This window comes from Homarus americanus, unplaced genomic scaffold (genome assembly GCF_018991925.1).
Source record: "Homarus americanus isolate GMGI-L3 unplaced genomic scaffold, GMGI_Hamer_2.0 scaffold53233, whole genome shotgun sequence".
Lineage (NCBI taxonomy): Eukaryota > Metazoa > Arthropoda > Malacostraca > Decapoda > Nephropidae > Homarus > Homarus americanus.
Window position 1 is genome coordinate 2,585,284 of NW_024751660.1, and position 22,964 is coordinate 2,608,247.

Below are 22,964 nucleotides of genomic sequence, written 5' to 3' on the forward strand. Positions count from 1 at the left end.
TTGTTCAATTTGAATAACCTGCAGAACCACTTCTTTATCATAAAAAGTCATCCATCTCCTGCACTTGTCTTCTTCAGCCTTAAAAATACACTTCACCAAAAGTTTTTATCAGATATGAAATCACAAAATATGAATTTTATTACTGAAAACAAAAATTACCTTTGAATGTATCTTAATGATACTAAAGGTGGTACAGTACGTTGTTTGCATTGTATAAGAAATTAAAAAGGCGCTTCTCCATTACCTCCTTCCCCTAGGTAGCTGTGAGAGTAGATGCAACGTACAGGGGGTATAAGCCTCCGAGTCACCCCCTCACTAAATATTTCTCTACCTTTCTATTATCCTTACCATATACTGTAACTAATCAGTATTCAGTATATAGTGCAGTACAGGTACTCCTCGACTTGCGATCTACTTGACTTACGACCACCCCAATCGTACCCAAAAATTTTAAAATTACGTATATTTGAGTCCCGACGTTAGTGATTGCGCTGTGTACTGACAAAATTTTCGTTTGTAATTCCCTTTAAAATGACTGGCAAGCTTAAAAGTGAGAATTTTGTGGTGCTGAGAAGAAAACGAGACACCCATTTTAGATTTTCGCATTTTCGACTGACGACCAATTCGACTTACGACCCGGATTTGGGTTCCTAACCCCGTCGTAAGTCGGGGACTGCCTGTACTGTATATTAATAAGAAATAAAAAATAGGGATTAAAATATTAATCCCTTTATTACCAAAGACACAACTATCCTACCTCTATTTTGTCAATAACTTCAAGATCTACTACAAAAAATATTCTCACTCCATTTAGATAAAAAATTTCCTTACAATAATTTTTTTTTCTTTACACATTCTTCTCCACTCTTGTGGCATAATGTTTTTACCAACATAATTTTCTTCCCTGTAATTCCTGAACTGAATACAGTATATCAACAATTTGTATTCAATTGCATTCATGGAATTTATTGTATCTGCTTGTACAGTAATAGTATACCTGTATCTATAACACATTGGCACACCTGAGATCAATAAATAATTTCCCTATTTCCTGATATATCTCCCCCTCCTGCCAAAAGGCAGTTACCTATTAAGTCACACAGCCTTTATTAGTACAGTATCACCACTACAATTGCCAAACTCTCACACACACACACACACACACACACATACACATTTACTAGGTATGATAATATTGACGTACAGGAACATAATTTTTTAAATGCATAAAGTTGACTGGAAATGTGATGAATGCCAAATGTAACATAATCTGTACTGCATAACATGTATGTTTGTTTGAAAGAAGTTTCCAACATTCATTTAAAAGGATTTGCTTTATGGGGAAAAAAATGATCCATGCTTTGATTTCAGAGCAAAAACCCACAAATTTCACACTTGTGTGAGTTAACCACATTTACCTGAATGCAACTCTCCATGCTACAGTCTTGCATTTTTCTTGTCAGGTTTTTCACTCTAATGACATTTCTTACGTTTCGCATGTAATTTTTAGCTAACCCTGACTCTTCTCTACATTCACGCTTGCATCTCTTGATCGAATTGATCTCATCCAGTTTCTCCACATTCCTAAACCATCTCAGCCTGCCTCTGCACAGAACTTCACCAATACTCTCACTACCCAGCTGCCCTCATAGCTCTGAACAGGGCCTTCCTGCCTTTCATTGTCATATTACACATCCACCTCACCATTTTCATTTCAGCTTGCTCAACCCTGTGTATGTCATCCTCTTTAACCCTTACGCCCCGGGTGACGTACTAAGACGCCCGAGCCCTGGGCGACGAACTAAGATGCACGCCATTTCCCGCCAGTGTTTAAATGCCCAGCGCGGGTTATCAGGTTCCAGTGTGACTATTTGCCTGTCATGCCACAGGGAAGCTTCCTGAGCGTAATTACCTACTTGTGTTTCATTTCCATTGTTTGTCCATTTTATCATGTTGTATCAAACTAATAATACTAAAAGTAGTGTACAGTATAGTCTGGGTTAACGCGGATATTTTATATGTGATTTGCCATTTACGCGGCACCTCTCCAGACGCGGCAAATATTATTTATGCGGTAAATGCCATCATATACGCGCCAAGCGGCGATCAAGGTGCTGGGCGCTGAAGTCAGACTCGTGCCGATGACGTCGCGGACTGTGATTGGGCCACGTATCCTTACCACCCACGCACCCCCTCCGCCGAGCACTGTGATTGGTCTATTTAACCTTGCTTGCCCTGCCACCAGGCCTGATGACCTTGGCCGCGCCAGTCTCACTGTCCCCGCGTATATTCACTCGTGTACTGTGTTGGAGGGTATTCCAGGTGGCTGGCGAGGCTCAGTCTGTTGCTGTGGCATTGGAGAATGCAAGAGAGGCTGCACAAAGTGTTAGAGCTGCAGGCTTCTCCGAGACCACCAACGAGGACATCGTGGAGGTAATCAGGCAACCTGAGGTGACTGCGGACGAGATGTTGGAAGATGATGACGTCAGTGAGCAGTGAGGTGTTACAGAACAACAAGAGCAGAAACTAACACATGCTGATGTGAAGGAGGTCATTGAGTTAGCCGAAAGAATGAAGTTCATCCTTGCCAAAGAGACAGGCAGTCATCGCTACGAAGTGTCTAATATTCTTCTATTGTAATTCCTGGAACCCTATTTTCAGCAGTATCACGACCGCATCAATGCTAGCCGTCAACAAAGCATCACCGAGTTCTACACCCGCCACCCACCACAGCCAGCCCAAGTCAGTGATAGTGAGAATATGGACTTCGAGGGGTTTGATGAGGAGGCCCTGCTAGCCTCTGTGGTGGATAGAGATACAGGTGAGGGCCAATAAGTGTTAAAACACCTAATATTATTGATATTTCTCTAATATATTAATTGTGTGTGCATACCATCATAAAATTAAGGGTAGTCTGGCGGTCGGCCCAGTCTCTACGGTATTTCAATTAATCCCATATGTTCTGTTATTTTATTTACGCGTTTCGCTTTATACTCGGACCTCCATGGGTTTAATTAACCGCATAAACCCAGGCTATACTGTAGTTGTATTATGGTGTAGTATTACTGGAAAATAATGCTAAGATTATTTTATAAATGTTTTATTTGTGGAATTATTATTATTTTATTTATTACTTGCTCTACCAAACACAAAGACAGCCAGACTAAGTGTGTGTGTTCCCAAGCACTTTTTATGAAAAATAATGCAAATAAAATATTCTAAATTAATTATTTATAGCAAATAAGTATTATGATCAGTAAATATATGCATTATTGGCCATCTCGGACACAAAGGCAAGCTAAAAATAGCTGGTAAGTGCGTAGGTGACCACGAGCTCAGCTGTCAAAACAACATTGTCCTCTTATATCCCTCAGCACTGCCAGGGAAGTTTCTAGAGGGTCAATATAGAGTTTTTCTTAGTTATTTTAGTTTTTGCTTTTATCATTTAAAAAGGTTAAAAATTATTTTTGGAAAAGTTTATATTTTTCTCGATTTACCCCAACGTGGGGAGTACTGCCAGCGGCACCCTAACCCGAGGCTTAAGGGTTAACTGTCCATGTTTCACTGCCATACAACATCACACATCTCATGCATACTGCACATCCTTTCTTTCATGTGGGAAGGTTCTCTTGCCATCAATAAGGGCAGCCACTCCTAAACTTTCACCAGCCACTTTTGGCTCTTGAAGAAGTTCTAAATGTAAGGCTTGTGATGTTTAATACTATTTTCTATGTACAGTACATATAACACACCTATCACTAGAGTCCTCTTGTACCTTCTCTAATACCTCTCACTAGCAAGTTGTTATATACAAGTACAGTATTCACACACACCAGATCTCACTGAAGCAACATGCAATTATTTTACTTTTCTCAGCAGTGTTTTGGTCCCACTAAAGCAAACATATTTTGGTGACCCCTTAAGTCTCCACAAATCAAGTAGGATTGACATAACTCTAAGAATACTTTATCTAGCTGATGAAAGCCGATATTAATTCATCCTTAAAACAGAAAGTTTTCCTCCAATTTTCCTGAGTTATTTGTGACCTTTCCATGCCTAATTATGTGATAGTCTTTGACTGTATGAAGTGTGTGTACGTGGCCTCATGGCCAATATAAAATGTATGCACTAGGAGGGGATTCATTTTGACATAAATAATGTCGTATGAAACATGCATCCTCTCATATTGGGCAGACTTTTACTGTGTAGGAACACAAGTTTACACATGGGCATTGTCATAAGATAAGGCATCCTCCTGCACTGGGTAAAAGGCCGACTCGTTTTTATAAAAAAATTGGCACATAATACACATCCATACATAAAAAACATAAAATTCTGCCAATAACAATACTACTTATATGTATATCAAAGTATTATTTCTTTTCCAATGACATGTTTAATAAAAGAGTTAACACACACACACACTATAAAATACAAGAATTACATGTAAATAATCGTTAACTGTAAAACTATCCTCACATCAATCATCAAACAGAGGTAATTCTGATCCTGGAAGACTATAGACCTGAAACAAATAAAACATTCATAATGGTTAAATGCTACCTGAGAAATCCAAATTTAAAAAAATAGAAAAATACAATTCCATAATTACTACCATTCTCATTCTCTTATTAATCGGTAAGAAAGAGAAGTATTTTTTAAATTGTTTTAATACCTTTTTAAAAATATATCAATTCTATTTGGTCAGTGTACAAACATACATTCACTCAACTTTTCTTACATTCTATTTGTATTGCTCAATCACTCTCATCTCCAATATCTAAAACAGTCATAACTTCAGCACACTCTCCTTTACTTTTTCTTCTCCGTCCTCCACTATTTACTGTCTTGCTGCCACCATTACGTTTATGTGACCCATGACTGGAGCTGACATTTTTATTGTTTGTAAGTGTTTTATCTCCACTGACATTAATCTTCTTTGGCAACCTAGTAACTGGTGTACCTGGTCGGTCATTATTCAAAAGCTTCCTTCGATTGGAGAAGCTTGTTTCATTTATTTTCTTTTTGTTTTCTTGGGCTCTATAGGTATGAGTGGGACTGCTGTCACTGGCGAGTGGAGAATGCACTCGAGACACCTGACTGGCCCTCATTAGTAGTGGTGTTGATACTTGGACAGATTTATCCACCATGACAGCTTTTATACTGTCATTTGCCAAGGATGCTTGAACACCTACACTCATGCTGGTTATGTGTGAACCAACATCAACATTCCCTCGTCTGCTACAGGCACGTATTTGACCGGATGATAACAAACCATCTTCAAGTGCTGTTACTGCCCTAACATAGTTATCCTCCTGCCTCTTCAGATCTGCACTCTTTAGAACATTATTCAAGACAGTGTGAGCAATTGAGTCATTATCAGCATACCCATGATTTTCTGTTCCCACGTCATCCTCACTCTCCAGTGTAGTCTGACCAGGAAGAGTAACATTGAGGTTCATGGACTTGGCTGGTGGGGCTGATGGTGCAGCTCTCTCAGAACGGGTTGGCTCGTCAGAACTCAAGTTAAGACGTTTCATCATGTTCGTGAATAATGTATCTTGGTTCATTGTAATAGCAGGCAGGATCTGTTGGCAAAACAATAGATAAGTCATATTTAATTTTGTTATACAGTGCTCTTGAAAGTCATGCAAGACTACACAGTTATGTACAGTGAATGAGTCCAGAAATAAGAATTTCCAATGAGGGAAAGGAAGGACATTCTTGTCTACTGCAACACTCTTTCCACAGGCATCAAAGGCAATACTGTTTTACTATGTGGATATCAAAATACTGTACCAATAATCCTTGATGCCTTGTTCTTCCTTCAGGGTAGAATTGTTCCAAACATTTCAGCCAGGCCATCAAGAAGTACTGTATAGTACTACACATTAGCGAGAGTTACCACTTGCTTATACCAGGACAAGAACATTGTAGAAGATGGATGGTATCTACAAGCTGACAAATACTGAAGGGTATATCTAGGAGTTTAAGGAAAGAAATAGAAATCACTGAAATTATAAGTCTTGGTGTTTTATGTCTCAAACATGGAAGTACTTTGTAATATGAAAAAAAAATCACTAGTGCTCGGCATATAGAAATGCTTAATAGCCCAACAAAAAGAAGAACATTTTAAACAGTATAACTATTAGAGTAACAGTTATTAAAAAAAAAGTATTGTTATTATAGTGAGTTTTTTCTCAACTGAGAAAAGATGCCCCGCCCCCTCCCCAAAAGTTACAGCTGATTGGCTGTTGCAAACCTGTCTGATTTTTTCTGAAGTAATGATGTATTTCTAAATGAGTTTATTTTATTCATAATCATTGGGATGACCGTTTCTGATGAGAAAGATATTTAGCTAAATTATATAAAGATACATACATTCATTATTTCAAACAACATTTTAAAAGATCAGAATCACATTGAAATATTACAAGACCGTTAGTAGAGGCAGGAAAAATATGAAGTTGTTTGCAGTCATATTTCCTGCCTCTACTAAAGGTCGTGTAATATTTCAATGTAATTCTGATCTTTTAAAATGTTGTTTTTGCATAATATAGTATTACTGATACGTAATTTGTCTTAGTAGGCCTTATTGTGGGTAAAAATAAGTATACAGTATATTAAATGCATCTTTCAAAATCATGAATTTGCTACCAGAGTTTAACAGTTAATTCATGCATAATACTTCTGATAAACTTCCTACGTGCTTATGTTTGAAATAATGAATGTATGTACTGTATCCTTATATAATTTAGCTAAATATCTTTCTCGTCAGAAACGGTCACCCTAACGATTATGAATAAAATAAACTCATTTAGAAATACATCATTACTTCAGGACAAAATCAGACAGGTTTGCAACAGCCAATCAGCTGTAACTCTTGGGGAGGGGGCGGGGCATCTTTTCTCAGCTGAGAAAAAATAAGCCCCTGCAAAAATTACTAACCATTGAGCCAAGATTACTATCATCAGAGGTATTGGATCCCCGTCTGTCCCAAGCATTAACTCGCCGGCCTCGCTTAAGACTAAACCAATCGCGCCTCTTTCGACGGCCAAACCTGGCAGCCGTGTGTAATGCTGCCAACCTTTCGGCATCAGACACATGAAACGACATCTGTGAGTCTAGAGAATGACGTCGTGAACTGCGGTTGTTGTACCCAGATTCTATGGAAAATCTGTGTAAAGAGAAGATCATAAAAAATTCTTGTTAATGATTAAATTTGCATAATTACTGAAGAGCATATACTTCCCATCTATGTGGAAAGGAACAAGTGTACAAAACCTAAATATAAAAAAGAAAACATTGAATCAATACAAAATAAATTACTGTACCTATACTGAAAAAAATTAATTGTAGTTGAAGTTATTCCATTCATGAGCTCAACTAAAGTCAAGCATAATAAAGTGACTTGTCTGCACATTACATTCATTACATCTACCCATCTTGTTCACTAAGTTGATTCTCATGTGAGGCTTTGTTCTCTACTCTATCACCACCTTTTAAATACTGTATTATCTGCTAATACTTTACTGCCTCAAAGTCATATCTAACTTTCTTTACTCTCATATTCATCACTATTGCTGGAAATTCCTTTGTAGAATCTAATGACATATGCACATGAACACCATTAATTTCTGATCTAATTTACTAATGCTAACCTAATACAACTTTGCACTAGCCCATCTTAACCTAACATAACTTACCACTAGCCAAGCATAAACTAACACTAACCTAAAACTAACACCAACTGCCCCAGCTAGCATTATAGTGTCAACAACAGTGTCTAATCATCAGGTGAAAGAGGTTGAAGCTAATATTTAATTATTGTTATCCTAAATTTAATAACCAAAACAATATAAGACACTTTTTTACTCTAATTTTAAGCTAAAACCAATTTCATTCGATGTCAATTTTCAAAGTAATTGTTTGGTTAGAAAATAATCAATGTTTATATTTATGATAGAATATTAATGAACACTTAGATTTCATGACAAAGAGTGTTATTAAGGAAAACTTAATGCTAGTTTTTCAATATGGAAAGTCCTAAAAACTGCCAGTGGCATTATTCTATTCCTTAACAGATGCAGTATCACCACAGATAACCTCTTTTGTACTAAACTGTACACTCATATACAGTACCAACAAATATCATCATAGTTCTCCTGATACAACATCAGGAAATATTGACCTACCACAAACATTTATACTTGAACTCACCTTCTGCTTACACTATATTCTGAATCAACAGAATTTCTTCTTAACCCCAGGGCAGCCGAGCCTACAAGAGCCCCACGTCTTGTCATGAGGTGAGGGATGGCAGTGGCCCACGCAGAGGACAGATCCCCAGAGGTTGCACTATTCATGTCAAAGTTTAACCCTAAAAGGTAAGTTCATATAAAGATAACATACATAAAATATAAAGCAAAGGTTTAAACCATACACGGTAATTTTGGTAATATTAGAAAAGGAAAAACTATTTCTGAAATCATGTTTTGTAAAAGTTGGCATTAAGTAACTTCATACAGTACAGGTATAGCCAATAACTTTAACTGTATCTCACTGGCTACTGAAATCTGTGACATAAGATGATGTATGGTGACATTTGGTGACACCTGTGAGAGTTTTAGTTTCATCAAGAACAACTGTGAGTTTAACATCCCAGGATTTGTGTATCATGTTCGTGTTCTCTTTATTATATTCTTATTACCAGTGCATTTCACAAGGTAATTTTTACCTCTCCAAGTGCAGAAATGATCAGATATCAACATAGAAAAGTTATTATCCCTTAAAATATCAGAATATAAATACAATAGATTAAATACTGAAGAACTGTTGCTATTCTTCAGGTGTCCATCCATCAACCAGTCAGCTGCCTTGCTACAAACTGACCCTTGGCCTCAGTTGCAAGCTTTGAGTAAACAGGCTATAAATATGTGTATGTAGCTATCAAATCCTTGATTATCAGAAATGGAGCTGACATTTGGCTTTTGTAGATAAAACCAGACAAGGAAGAGTCAAACAGAAGAATAACTCAGGCTGACACTGGAGGGGCTTGTACAATGGATATGTGGAACCCCTAGTAAATCCCCCTGTAGTACAAGACACAGGCTGAAGGGAAATAGCCAGGTAATGGGAAATGCAAATACGCAAATGAAGTGATTATATTTACCAAGAGGATCATCATGTATGGAGTGTAGACTGATTGAGAGTCGACCAGCAGTGTTGAGGTCGTGGCGTTTGGCAAAGGCCTGAGCTATTACTCTGTGCCGAGCTAGGCGTAGAGGTTCCTCTGTTGGAACTCCTGCAACTCTGAGAAATACATGTAATTTGTATACAGGTACAGTATACTATTGGAGATCAGAGATAAAACAAGTATTGAATGACTCAGCAAGGTCAATGATTATATAGATCTATAAAAACGAATGACTAAGAGTAAAAATATGGACTACAAATCATTTGAATGTCTTTATGTGTCGTAACTGAAAAAGCTGTTACTGGCTTTAACAAAACGTTTTTAAGAGGGACATGGCACAGACCACCCTATGGAAGTTTGTAGCTGGCATTAGTAATGATTTTTTAATTGATTTGAGGTAAAATTCCCTTAATACATACAGGTATTTTGAAAATTATAAGAAAACATTTTATTATGATGTACTGTACATTATGACCTCAGAAATCTAGGAATGTTGGGACTAAGAGAAGGCCAGCTTTAAAAGTATTCCAGTTTTCTGAACAGTCACAACCTCCTACCCTTGAAACCATGAAGCAATTCTTTGTTCAAATTTCTAAGGTAAACAACAGCTATATTTATGGGTACATAGTACAATTTTCTTATGAATTTGAGGATTAATCCTAGATTTAATTTTCTAGCAGAACCCAGAATCACGAGACTGTCATAATACAGGGCTGCTGGCCAGGAGTCTATGTACTCGGAAAACCTCCCATAATTTCAATCAGGGTTGATTTGTTAATCTCCTCATCGCACTGGCCATAAATGAAGAAGATATACAGCACTTGCCTCCTGTCTTACTCCTAGTTCAATCCAGGGGAACCCCCAGTCCATCCATTTGTAAATATGTACCTAACTTTAAAGTTGGATACAAAGGCAGTGAAGTGCAGTGCCTGCCACATTAACTCCTTGTGTACCGAAGGCTTAGTATACAGCGTACTGTATTCATACTGTCCCTACTAGGTCATCAGACTTTACTTTTACTTATGCTGTACGGTACTCCAACTCCATTGGTTCTCTTTCTATGACAAACTTGCCAGTTGAGTGTGGTCTTTAAACTCCACAATACTACACTTTAGGTATTGTTTGCCTTTTATAAGTCATTAAGTAAAAAAACACAACTCAAAATTGAATTACTGTATACGTATGCATAAAAGTCATTTAAAGTTTAACTGTGTTATAGTCTGATTAAAAATGACATTTTACTGAAACTTAAATACACAGATACTAAATAACTTACCTCCTGAGAAAACGCTTCCAGGCTTGTAGGGTGTTGGGAGTCCAGCACCATGAAGACATAATGATGCCAGCACCAAAAAGAGCCAGCAAGTGAAGTTTATAGATATTGATACTTGGACGCTCTGCTATGGTGCAAACTGATGACCTGCTGCTGAACTGGGCAGCTGCTGTCATGTTTGACACACACCTGTTTACCAATATTTCAAAATTTACAAGATAGAGACACAAAAAACACAGGAAATTATATCAAATATAGTTTTGTTGAACAGTGACAAGTCTCTGTGTTTGAGTAACAAATAAGTAGATCTGATGACATTAGGAGGCTCTACTGATACAAAACAAAAGAAAGTAGACTTACATAATATAGTCACGTAGCGCCTTGTCCCAAAGGTGCTGGTTCCTGTACTGGTAGATGTGACAGTAGATGGTGATACCTGTGAAGGTTACTAATGTGATGGTGATGATGGCAAGTCTAATGATGGTTTCCACTATCTTGCTGTTAGCACTGTCACTGATTATATTGAAACAATCCATCTTGAGGTATATTAATTTTATCATTCCTGCAAGAAAATAAATAGATTTATATCAACTTCAGGGAGTACCGTAATAAACGAAGGACTGATCCTGAAGTCCATTTTAATAAAAAAGCTTCAAGCCAAGCTGCTTCTCATAATGCAGACTGCCAAGTTGGGCAATTTATGTCCTTAGCCATGGGTGTGGTGGCTGAGTGGATAGAGCACTTCCCTCCAGGCCTAAGGGTGCATCTGGGGCACCCCAAGCCACTTGTCTGTAAGTGAGTACCAGACTACTGTACAGTATACAATTGGGCAAGTGAAGACAGTTATGTGAGGTGCCAAGCATGCTACCTCCCTTTGCACAAACTAATGTCTTAATAATTAGACTGCTAGGGGCGCCGGTTGGTAGAACGGTACCGCTCTTGCCTCGCAAGCGAGATGTCACGGGTTCGATTCCCGGGCCGGTGGAAAGTTGTTTGGACACACTTCCCAGCCTCCCTTGGTCGCTGTTCACCTAGCAGCAATGTAGGTACCTGCTGTAAATCGAAAGTTGCACATTCGTATTCAGGGACAAGTTGTTGGAACTTCCAATAACTTGCTTAGACATAAACCATTGACTCTTTAGGCTTCTACGCCCTTGACTCTTCAGGCTTCTACGCCCTTAACTCATGAGACATAAAGGCAAGTATGAACTTAGCATGCTTCCCTGTTGGGCGCTGTAAAAACTTCTGCGCTTCACCTTACACAAGGATGTGGGAAGGGGGTGCCCAATATATAAAAAAAAAAAAAATTAGACTGCCAAATCTGCATTGTCCCTAATGGGCCACACAGACTAGCAACACAAGAAAGTGAATTTTCATTTATATAAAAGTCAATTATCATGGATCATGCAATATGTCTTCAATATACTTTTCTATCACATGCATGGACAAAATAAATCAAATATACATACAATATTTTACTTACCCCGTACAAGGAAGAATCCACCAATAAGAACAATGATAATTATGGGCAACAGAAGAAATCCTATTCGTATGTGAATGGCTGAGGATAAAAAGCAGACTCCTGCAACAGAATCTGCCTCAACTTCAGCCAGAGCCATGATGGTAATGGTCAGGACAAGAGGCAAAGACCAAGACACGAGGTGAAAGTACGCTGCTCGTCGTTCTAATTCGTCACCACACAGCCCTGCTGCTGTAAAACATGGTTGATAGGATTTTGAAGAACAAATGTCACAAAAAGGTGCTACAAATAACAAAAATTTTTTTTACATTACATAATTTAGCAGCAAATGCTGAAACCATAACACCACAAAACTAAGGACTGAGCACAAAACTATGGATTGAGATACAGTATCTGTGATGATAATGATCACAATAACTGGTGCTCATACTGGCCCACCACCCAGGCTGCCTACATGGCCTCAGAAGAACTGGTAAAGTAATGTACACACATAAAGTGATAAATGTAAGATAATAATCCATAGGTGATGAGGCAGTTGCTAAGTACTGTACTGTAACTGTTATGTGCAGTCTGGGCAGCCCACACCTCACTGAGACCTTCAACCTCCAGGAAACTACTGAATTTGACTTTTGCATTTAAGGCCAGCCATTAAGGGTGAAGGTTAAGGTTAAACATGTTAACAACATTTAACAGGTTAACCCTTTGTGTATGAAAATCATCTGGCATTAGACAAATACAATATTAAAAGTGGCATCCCTGTAGTGAAGAGGTAAACCAAGACAACATCATAGGAGGTTAAATCCATGTGAAATAATACCTCCTAAAATGTGTCTGTACAGCATTACAGGAGCTGACTAGTGGAGGATGGTATCTAGGAACATTCTCGTGTGACTGTTTATAATATAAGGTTTGATACATCTTAGTACATCTAAGATTCTTCATGTTCTCACCATAAGACTTGAAGCTGGTGTGGAGGGAGTATGCTAGGATGATAAGCCATAAGCCACCAGCCACCATGAAATAATAGATGCACACAAACACCACTACACATGACAGGTTCCCACCAGAGCTGTGGAGAAGGAATAAGCAAAGCTTAACACAATATGATCTTTTATTTCGTTTATGTTAATACATAACCAGAACTAAGTCTAATACCTTAATATAAAACTCAGGATGTCAATAACACATAAGATAACAATACAGTATGTTTCTTCATTGCAGATGAAGGAGGAATGAATGTGGTATGTTGACACAAGAAGGAATAGATAAACACTCATTCTGATATTGGGGGGGAGCAGTTACAATATTTCCATATTTCCATTCTGCTTAGAGATAATCACCTCTGTGTATCCAATTGGGGCTGCCTGAATACACCAATGAAAAAACTTTGCTCCTGGAATACCAACCCATAATGGAACAATAAATCCAGGTCCCTAAACACCTAAGAATAAAGATGTAACCCTTTATTATTGAACTCATCCACAGTCTTGTTGAGTCTCCACAAGTGACTTATTAGTACAGCTCAACGGCAGAACAAGGATAACTGGTGCTAGCCGAGATTACAAAGGATTTTCTCTTACAATTTTTCATTTGAGAGCTTGATACATTTTTTTTATAATAATACTTTCTTCTTTGATGATAATTTATAACCAAGGTTCAGTCTCCAATTTAAACGAAATAACCACAATCAAATTTGTCAAAAACATGGAGAAATAATAAACTGTAAATATAGAAATGAGAGCTACATTACTCTATTCAGCATACTGCATTACTTTTTAATTTAGATTCATAACAAGAGCAGTCACAATAACCACAAATCCTCCTCCTCCTCCCTTCCCCTGATATAAGATTAAACACCTCACTTTTCTTCACACTTCAAGCTGTGTAACTTATGAGTTGTATATTCATGCAGCCCCAAGTTCAGAGGGACTTAACCATGAATGAATGTAGAGAATAATGTTCATCCTTCTATTAGCATGGACAAAGGAGATATACAGTACACACATATACAAGCACAGTGATCTCTATATCTCCTACAGTTTAGGTAAGAAGAAAAAAAAACAAACTTAATACTGTATTCAATATTTTTAATAAACCAACAGTTTCAATCGAGATTCTTACGGAACATCAACTTTTCATATGACTATAATTCTTGTATGTGTATCAACTAGGAAAGCACGGTGGCAGAAAATATCAGCAAGTTTAATTCTTACCTGGGTTCACCTTGACGCAGAGTTCCATCTGATCGACAGGTGAGGTCATTACGAACTCCTGGGTGAAATTGAACGATGAAACCAATGCTTGCAATTAAGAAACAGCCATTGATGTAGAAAATAATCAGCACTGGATACTTATTTGCAGCACGCCAGTCTATCAAGTACGTCAGCTGAGGAAACAGTACAAGATCAGTTATGTGCTCCAGAAATTTAATATGTTATACTGTATAATATAATATGGTCTATAAATTTAGTACAGTATACTATAATGAAAAAAATTATAAATACAGTACAGGGGTCACTGAATTACGAATGCCCGCCGATACGAATGGGGTTAAACAAGAAATTTACAGTGTATTTTATTTACCTAATGACTTATTTTTTACTTTCATTGACTGTATTTTGCCATTTAATTTCTTTTGTCTTAATTTAAGTGATTTTAGATGTATGTAAGGACTTAGGCTATGATATAGTGGGATTTTAAACATTGTTCTGTATGGTATACACATAGCATGTGTTCCGACTTACGTACAAATTCGACTTAAGAACGTCCTCAGGAATGGAACCCGTTTGTAACCCGTGGACACTCAAGATTAGTAATGTTATCGCCGCTGGTTTCAACTACAGTGCTGGAGTGTGATGCCATTAAATCTTTCGACCCGTGACCTCGCCAGATGTAGAAGTGTTTACAGACAAGTCCTGGTTCTGCTGAGTGAACTGTCTTCGACTGGTGGCGGTGCTGCCCGCCCCGCCAGGAGACAGATCGCCCTCTCTAATGATGCTGTGAAGACCAGCCTTCTGCTCGCACTGGTGAACACCGACTCATAATCCTGTTCGAGAATTTGTGCCGAGACAATTTATGCAGAACTGTTGTCTCTTGGAACACCATACTGATCTGCATTGACCCGCACTTGTAAGTGCAGCCTAAGTGATGACATACCCCTCGGTACTGAAATATTGTTGACTCATTACGCCTACTCGTTTCTGCCTAACCTGGAGTAATAAGACAATGCAGAATGAAGCAAAGCTAAGATTAATAGTCATGAACTTTGTGTTATGTCACTATGTTTAATAAATTGTAATTAAGATAAAATTGTGTGAGACTAACTAATTATGTATCAGATGAATCACCATGTAATATTATGAACATCTCTGCAGGTTTTGACCACATCAATAAATACTGAATGTGCCAAATGGCGGGTTTCAATCATTCCCTTCGACTTGCCCGTCACCTGAACGTCCTTAACCAAGGCGTTTACAAGTAATCTCTATGATATTTGTAAATTTTAAGGAAATGAGGGTTTCATCCTGAAATCCCACTTACAGGCATCCTCTGATTTCTGATCTCCCCATTTACGATATTTCGTTTGAACAATGGTGATGTATTAAAACCACCTCCCTATTTACAATAAAAAAAATTTGCATGAACGATGGTCATCGTCCGGCCAAAATCAATGATGTGCAGAATATGGAGTGCATCTCTCACTGCACCTGTCAGCCAGTGTCATCTACCCACGCACCGCCACGCAGCCACCCAGTGTACTTCAGTCTCACGTCTGTTCCAAGGTGATTGTGTAGCTCAACGAGTATCGGTGTTGTCACTTATATACATATATATATATATACAGTCAACCCTCGCTTTACGCGGTCCCACATTCCGCGTTTCCACGTTTACGCGGTACCCTGCCGAAACCGGAATGCTCACATTCCGCGGTGCGTGCACCCCTTTACGCGGAGAGCGGCTGGCGAGCCGCGCCATTTTTGGATCCAAACCCCCCGCCATCCGCCATGTTGTGTAAGCGGCGCGAGCAGGGTGCGCACAAGGTCGCCCAGTCATCAAAACATTACCGAGTTCTTCACCCGCCACCCACCACAGCCGGCCCAAGTCAGTGATAGTGATAATTATAGTGAGGATATGGACTTTGAGGGGTTTGACAAAGAGACCCTGCAAGCCTCTGTGGTGGATAGTGATACAATTGATACAAGTGACACAGGTGAGGGCCAATAATCTGCCCTCTGCCTCGGAACCAACCCCCCATCCCCGTGTGCCCAGCCATTTTTTCTACTAATGTAAGTGTTAAAAAACCTAATATTATTGATATTTCTCCTAATTATTAATTGTGTGTGCATACCATCATAAAGTTAAGATAATATTTTTACTACAACATAGTTGTGTGTCGTCAAAAAGTGGAGTTTGGGAGTCGGCGCGGACTCTATTTCAATTAATCCCATATGTTATGTTATTCACTTTACGCGGCACCCTGTGGGTTACATTAACCGCGTAAAGTGAGGGTTGACTGTGTGTGTGTGTGTGTGTGTGTGTCTTGAATAAAGACGAAGCTAAGGTACTCCGTTGTTTCCATTTTCCGTGTGATTTTATCAAGATTTATCTTATCCACGTTTTCATTGTGGATTTACATGAAATATATATATATATATATATATATATATATATATATATATATATATATATATATATATATATATATATATATATATATATATATATATTATTTTTTTTTTCCTTACTTAGTGAGAGGACATCACTAATGTCTACTGTATTGTACTGTACTCTGTTTTGATGACTGTGAAGTAATTTTTGTTAATTTTGTGACTGTAAATTGCTTTGCCTCTGTTGTAAACATGATGTGAGCAGTGTCAGCCGCTATCATTGTTTTTACATTATCATCAGTGATTTTTTCCATTACAGTGAGAGGACATCAATAACATTCAGATTATATTCAATTTTGTGATTGACAAGTACTTTTGCATAGTTTTTGTGATAAGTGCTTTCACTATGTCTTTGTGACTGAAGTAATCAGTGTAACTTTTAATATGTCTAGCAAGCACGTTGCCGAGGCTCCTGCGTCTGGGACATTGTGAAGCTGTGTGGGAGTCAGTGATGTCTCCACTCCACCTTCAAGTGTCCTCTTAGCCTCAAAGGGGTCATGTGATGATGGCCACACTTGTTCTTAATGATGGGGTGGTGAGTATTGTTTAATTGTGTTTTAGTTATTTTATTAGTGTAGGATTTTAATTTTTTTCAGTGATACATGTGGGTGTCGGACATTGAACCCCATGTCATAATGCTCCCCATTTATGATATTTCAATTTGCGATGAGTTTTTCAGGAACATAACCCCAACGTAAATCAGGGGATACAGATACCTATATACCGTATATAAAAAACACCCATCAGGCAAATCATGTATTGCACCAACAAGCTTGTGGGCTTATCGTCGGGGATTCCAGGATCCTTCTCCACTTGTGTGACTTGACTACACTTCAGAAACCATTAATCTAGAAAACCTGAGATATGATCTCTCCTAGTTCAACAGAAGCTACTATAATTTTGGGGTATCACTCATGAGCCAGCAAGCCATTGGCAAGAACTGTGAATCTTTGTCACCACAACATTGTGCAGGCATCTCACAACCAAAGTAGTCAAAAAACAAGCCCAAGGTTCAAATGAACTTCAATTCCCAAGGAGGGTTCAAGTTACTTGATCCATACTCTTAAGGTAAACTTTGAAAAGTGAAATGTCGGTATAAAGCATAAAATTCAGAAATAGATCATAGAAGGGAGAAGGGAAGACCAAGAAGGAGATGGAAACATGAAGTGAAGGATGAACCAGAAATGAAGATCATGAATGACAGGAACGCCAAGATACACAGTAGATTGTGGGGACGTGACAATAATGAGTGACTGGATGAAGGTCACCTTGTAGCAGAAAAACATTTGCAAGACTAAAATAATGAAGTTGCAGTGCACCAAGCTTTCATTTTGTATTAGTTTTTAATTCCTATATCAAGTACAGTATAACATAGAACTTATAATAAATGCTCAAAATGACCAAATGGTATAATTTCTTTCAGTGTACAGTGTACTGCAACTTTTTGATCACCCTGTATATTTCTTGTTAAAGAAGTCTAACTCAGTTGAAAAAGAAATCAATATAAACTAACTACTGTGAGAGCTGTTAATGCCAGGCAGACTCCTCCAAGCGTAGCCACAAAGTGGTGAAGATCTTCATGTTCCTCAGCTGTGAATATTGGATTGGCACACTGGACACCACAGCCCTTCACTCCCTCATACCAAGAGGATTCCTCCTCTGTGGCCACTAGTGGTGGAGCACATTGTCCTGTTGTGTTAAATTTCAGTTCTCTCACACTGTTCTGAAATTATTGTTATAATTCATTAATACATTCCATATAAGCTAACCCTCCTTAGTGTTAGTAACAGTTGCCAACTTTCTTGTTGAGATTTTTTATGCAATAATGTTTCAATGAGTAGTAGAGAAATTAATTTATTTATAGTGCATACAATATTTTCATAATCTTATCATTTAACTTGAGTCTTTTAAAAAACTCTTTATGGAGGTATGAAGAAAAGGTATAGTAAAGTTATTATTATATATATATATATATATATATATTATCCTTTTCATGTACTGTATACACAGTACAACCCATAAGTGATAAAAGTACTGCATAACAGAATAATGATATACAGTAATGACAAGATTCACTACCAGAAACAAACTAAAAATTAAGACAAAAATTTTCTCAGGACACAAACTTACTTTACATTTATGTGAATAGTCCCTACGACACACGAGAAACTCCGGCCACCCTCGCTCATATTCCACTAGTCGACAGGGACCTCGAGTGATGACACACATCTCCTGTGAGGAGAATCATGTTAAAAGAAGACAAAGTCCAACACATTACTCTTCCAATTATTTTAGGGTGCATATTTCTGATGCTATAACTCCAAAGTTATCTGCAATGTCAAAGTAAAGCAGCCAATCTAAAACCACACCAAATTTTAACTTAAAATTCATATTTCTTTGTATCTACAGTATTGAATGTCTTATTCATCTACACTAAGTTTTAACTTACCAACTTCATTTTTATCTCACCCTTGACTTTCAACCTTTCCCACCACCCCTATCATGCCACTGCAACACTTACATCTTATTGGTAAAGGACTGTAATGTTACAACTGTATTGTTATTTCTTGCTTAAAATTTCATGATCTCCTTGTATTTTGCTCTCATAATAAAATTATTGATATCAGACTATGAGACTCACCTGTGAAGGCAACTCCAGTGAATTATTATCACAGCGTGGGAAAAAGATGGCACAGAGTAATGGTTGTACTACAGCCCAGCATCGAGGAATATTACGTAGTGATGACCACAACTCCAACTGCTCCTACAATGGACACATATACCATTCCAAATATTAGTGAGAAAAACGTGTACAGTTCACACACACAGAAAGAAAGGAGTAAAGCAGATTGTGTATGTATATATGTGTACATCTGCATTACATCAGGGAAAGACATGAAAGAGTGAAAAAGTATATTTACCTTAATTTTATATCCATATCGCCTACCTGAAGTGACGTGGGGCAATAAAAATAAAATCACAAATTTAATGAAATATATAATGTAGATACAGTACAGTAGATACAAACTACTCTCTGTATAGTACATGAAAAATGGTCATATGAAGGGCATCATCACCAGGTATCATGAGATACCATTCTTACCCTGGCAAGACGTTGGTTTGATAAGCCAGTGAGTGCCAGGGACGTGTGTGTGTATGGCAGCTGTACTCCCAGACATGTGGTTTCCTCCAAGACTTCGCACTGAGCAGTCCGGTGACACTGGTCAACCTTGAGATACACAAAGTTTGTCTGTTAGTGAATGTAATTTCAACACGACAAAAAACTGAAACCTTGTAGAATTCACATTCTTACGAAAAACATCCGAATGGTGTACCAGTGTTTTATAAGGAGGAGTGAGGGCATGACCAACAGCCAAACACAGGAGTTCAGTGTTATGAGCAAACCTACTGTGTTAAGTTAAGAATTATTGTACTAGTTTTTTAATGATATATAATAATCTTTTAAATAGATTTTAATACACAGTATTGTATAAGATTACTCTACTGTACACCATTCATTAAGTAAGTGTGGCATTTGTTTGTCCAGACTCTACTCCACTGTGTGTGATGAACCTTCAGTTGAACTATCATGAAGTTAGCAATAACTTCTTAACTATACAGTACAGTTCACTTTCAAAACAAAACTCAATTTGAGGGACAGAAGTGTACACTGTACAAAACCTTAGCTAAATTATACTTCTTAGGGAATAGTTTAATGGTAAATAAATAATATAAATTGTAACATACAGATAATTAGAAAGTCACATTACAAAACTTTTCAATTTACATTATTCCACACACACACACACACACTCTTCTTACATACACAAAACATTAGTAACTCAGCAACCAAAACTGGAACATAATTTGAAAAATAAAAACTGGAAATAATTCATTCTACAATAGTGTACTTACATTTTGGCTTTCATTAAAACTGGCAGTAAAACTTCCATCTGGAGAAAATGCAAATGCCTCAACTGGAAATATGTGATTCACAGCATCATCCGAATTACTAACATTTTGTGGGGCATTTCTGGCAGCAGATGGGGATGGTGCCGCTCCATCCCATGCCTGTCTAGGACCATCTGTTGTGGTGGCACGTGGCGAAATGGAATGGGCAGGAGATGCCGTACTAGTGTATATCTTATCTTCAGTGAGTACAACCTCAGCACTCAGGAGAATAAGAATACTCACTGTAGGCAAACCCATGATCCTGTGGAGTACAATACAGCAGTGAATATACAGTGTTGTCATGACCCTTGATGTGTGTAGCTTCATTTTGAAGAGCTTGTGGTGTATATTCAGAAAAATTATAAGGTGTACATATAAGGATATTAATTTGGGAAACACGACTATTGTACACTATACAGTATGCCCGAGTGATGACGATAAAGAGACAATTGTTGAGGACTTACCACTTCATTTATAGTAAAAGGAATCAGAAATTTATGAAAATTCTGACTCTGATTCTTTGGATTCTACTTCGCTTCTGCCACTTTACACAGCACATAACCTCTAGCACAGTTACAAGAAGACTGTGGCAGTAATTGTGACACTTGCTCTACTGGCCCAACATCAGAGGAAAGTGTCTTTGATAGTGCTGCTACACCAGACAATGTTGGTGATTGTAATAACAAAGCCTTAAACTATAAAAGGCAGATTGAAAATGCCCTCACCTTTTACAATACATCAATATATGAAATTGTTCAAACAAAACCAACAGCGTGCTAAGCAGTCAAACCTGACTTCATACTTCACTAATTCAAGGCACAGCCATTTGTAAACTGATGTCAACTCGACACTCCTCCTCCTCCTATGGAAATCCACGATAGTGATGATCCAGATGATCAGCCCCATAGTGATAGTGATGATCCAGATGATCAGCCCCATAGTGATAGTGATGATGTGGCTGAAGATGTTCCTTCTGCCACACTATCACCTTCAACACCCACCACCACAGTTTCTCATAAGTAGAATACTGAACAGTACTGTAAACTGTAATTGGATTTAACTCGTTCTTATTGCATATATTGTACAATTAAAATTGTGATTATTGTTTAGCCATTGTTTCCTTAAAAAATATTTTAAAACATATAATATTAGTTTATTATGTGTTGGAGAAATTCCATCCATACAGTAATGGACATGAAAAATTCCCTAATTTAGAAGAAGAATTTACCTCAATTATATTTCATTGGATCATTATTTCTGTTTCTCAGGAGACGACATAATATACTACTGTATATACATAATAAATGAGCACTCTTCTATGTTTCCATGCCTGGGACATTTAACAGGTGGACATAGAAACATTACTGATCACCCTCAGTCTATTAAACATCATGTAGTACCTGTGTAAGTCTAGGCATATAAATGATATATAAATTAGCATCAGTTATTAAAAGAATACACGGTTCTTTTTAACCAACAAAATGTCGGTGAATAGTTAAGTAGATGAGGGATTGTGGCAGGAGTCGTACTGTACAATACTGGGTAACTGAGATACGACCAAGGTAAAGGTGTCAGTTTTGATGGGACCAATTTGAGTCTCTTCTGATACCACACTGAATACCACAGTCGTAAAAATTGACTAATTCTAATTCCTTTCATATTCACCATGTTTGTTTTGAACCATGATTGTGTCAAACTGTTCCGTGGGTCAGCTAATTAGACGATACTATTCATCCCTAGCTACCTATTGGCTATGCATCAACGACATAGTCACAGTTTACCTGTATATCCATTGTGCTTGAGCAGGTGAAGCTAATGGCCAGTAATCTCACTTCATAACTGTAGGTTGTAAACTACCCTATTTAAAAACCTCAACATTTTCATCAATTACAAATAATCACAATAAGTTAAACTAACGGACCTCAAGAATAAGAATTCCAAGGGTCGCCGTTTCATCACTCAGCCGTTTCCTGACCTAACCAAGCTTAGTTATTTCAGCCATACATCCTGTTCTATAATCTTCTCGGTATAAATTAAAGTATTATATTAAGTTATACTATTACCTTAATCAATTCAGCATGTTGTTAACGCATCTCAAGCTCCAAATAGTCAATACCCACATCCGTGACTCAGATTTCTTTTTGACTGAGAAGCGGACCACACACATCGTTCTTGTTTGGAGTTCGAATGTGTTGTTCATATCTAACGTTCAGAAATTAATTATATTTCAAAGCTATATCATCTTTAAAACAGTAAATTATTCAATATATAGTTAAATTATTATACTTTATGTATATCAAGAAGGGAAAAATAATGTTTGATTTGGGCCTATAATGCTACTAAGAGAAGGAAGCCAAAGCTCCACCATTCAAATTCTTTGTTGTTTACCACACACAG

General features: G+C 37.6%; 1 protein-coding gene across 3 annotated transcripts; it reads right to left on the reverse strand.

Annotated features, from left to right (window-relative positions):
* Positions 1–3,179: 3,179 nt before the first annotated feature.
* Positions 3,180–22,743, reverse strand: LOC121854753 (smoothened homolog). Of its 3 annotated transcripts, none has more exons than XM_042349496.1 (15): positions 22,631–22,743; positions 20,634–20,829; positions 19,720–19,845; positions 19,258–19,380; positions 18,747–18,848; positions 18,130–18,339; positions 14,163–14,335; positions 12,900–13,018; positions 11,953–12,180; positions 10,830–11,031; positions 10,473–10,658; positions 9,173–9,312; positions 8,221–8,380; positions 6,949–7,177; positions 3,180–5,588 (listed from the first exon to the last, which is right to left on the reverse strand). In XM_042349496.1, the coding sequence occupies exons 2-15, from the start codon at positions 20,823–20,825 to the stop codon at positions 4,758–4,760; spliced, it is 3,021 nt and encodes a 1,006-aa protein (XP_042205430.1). In that variant the 5' UTR covers positions 20,826–20,829; positions 22,631–22,743; the 3' UTR covers positions 3,180–4,757. The 3 variants fall into 3 exon arrangements, with proteins under 3 accessions (XP_042205430.1, XP_042205429.1, XP_042205428.1); XM_042349495.1 differs by having other exon boundaries at positions 11,953–12,177; positions 20,532–20,829; XM_042349494.1 differs by having other exon boundaries at positions 20,532–20,829.
* Between the last annotated feature and the right edge of the window lie 221 nt (positions 22,744–22,964).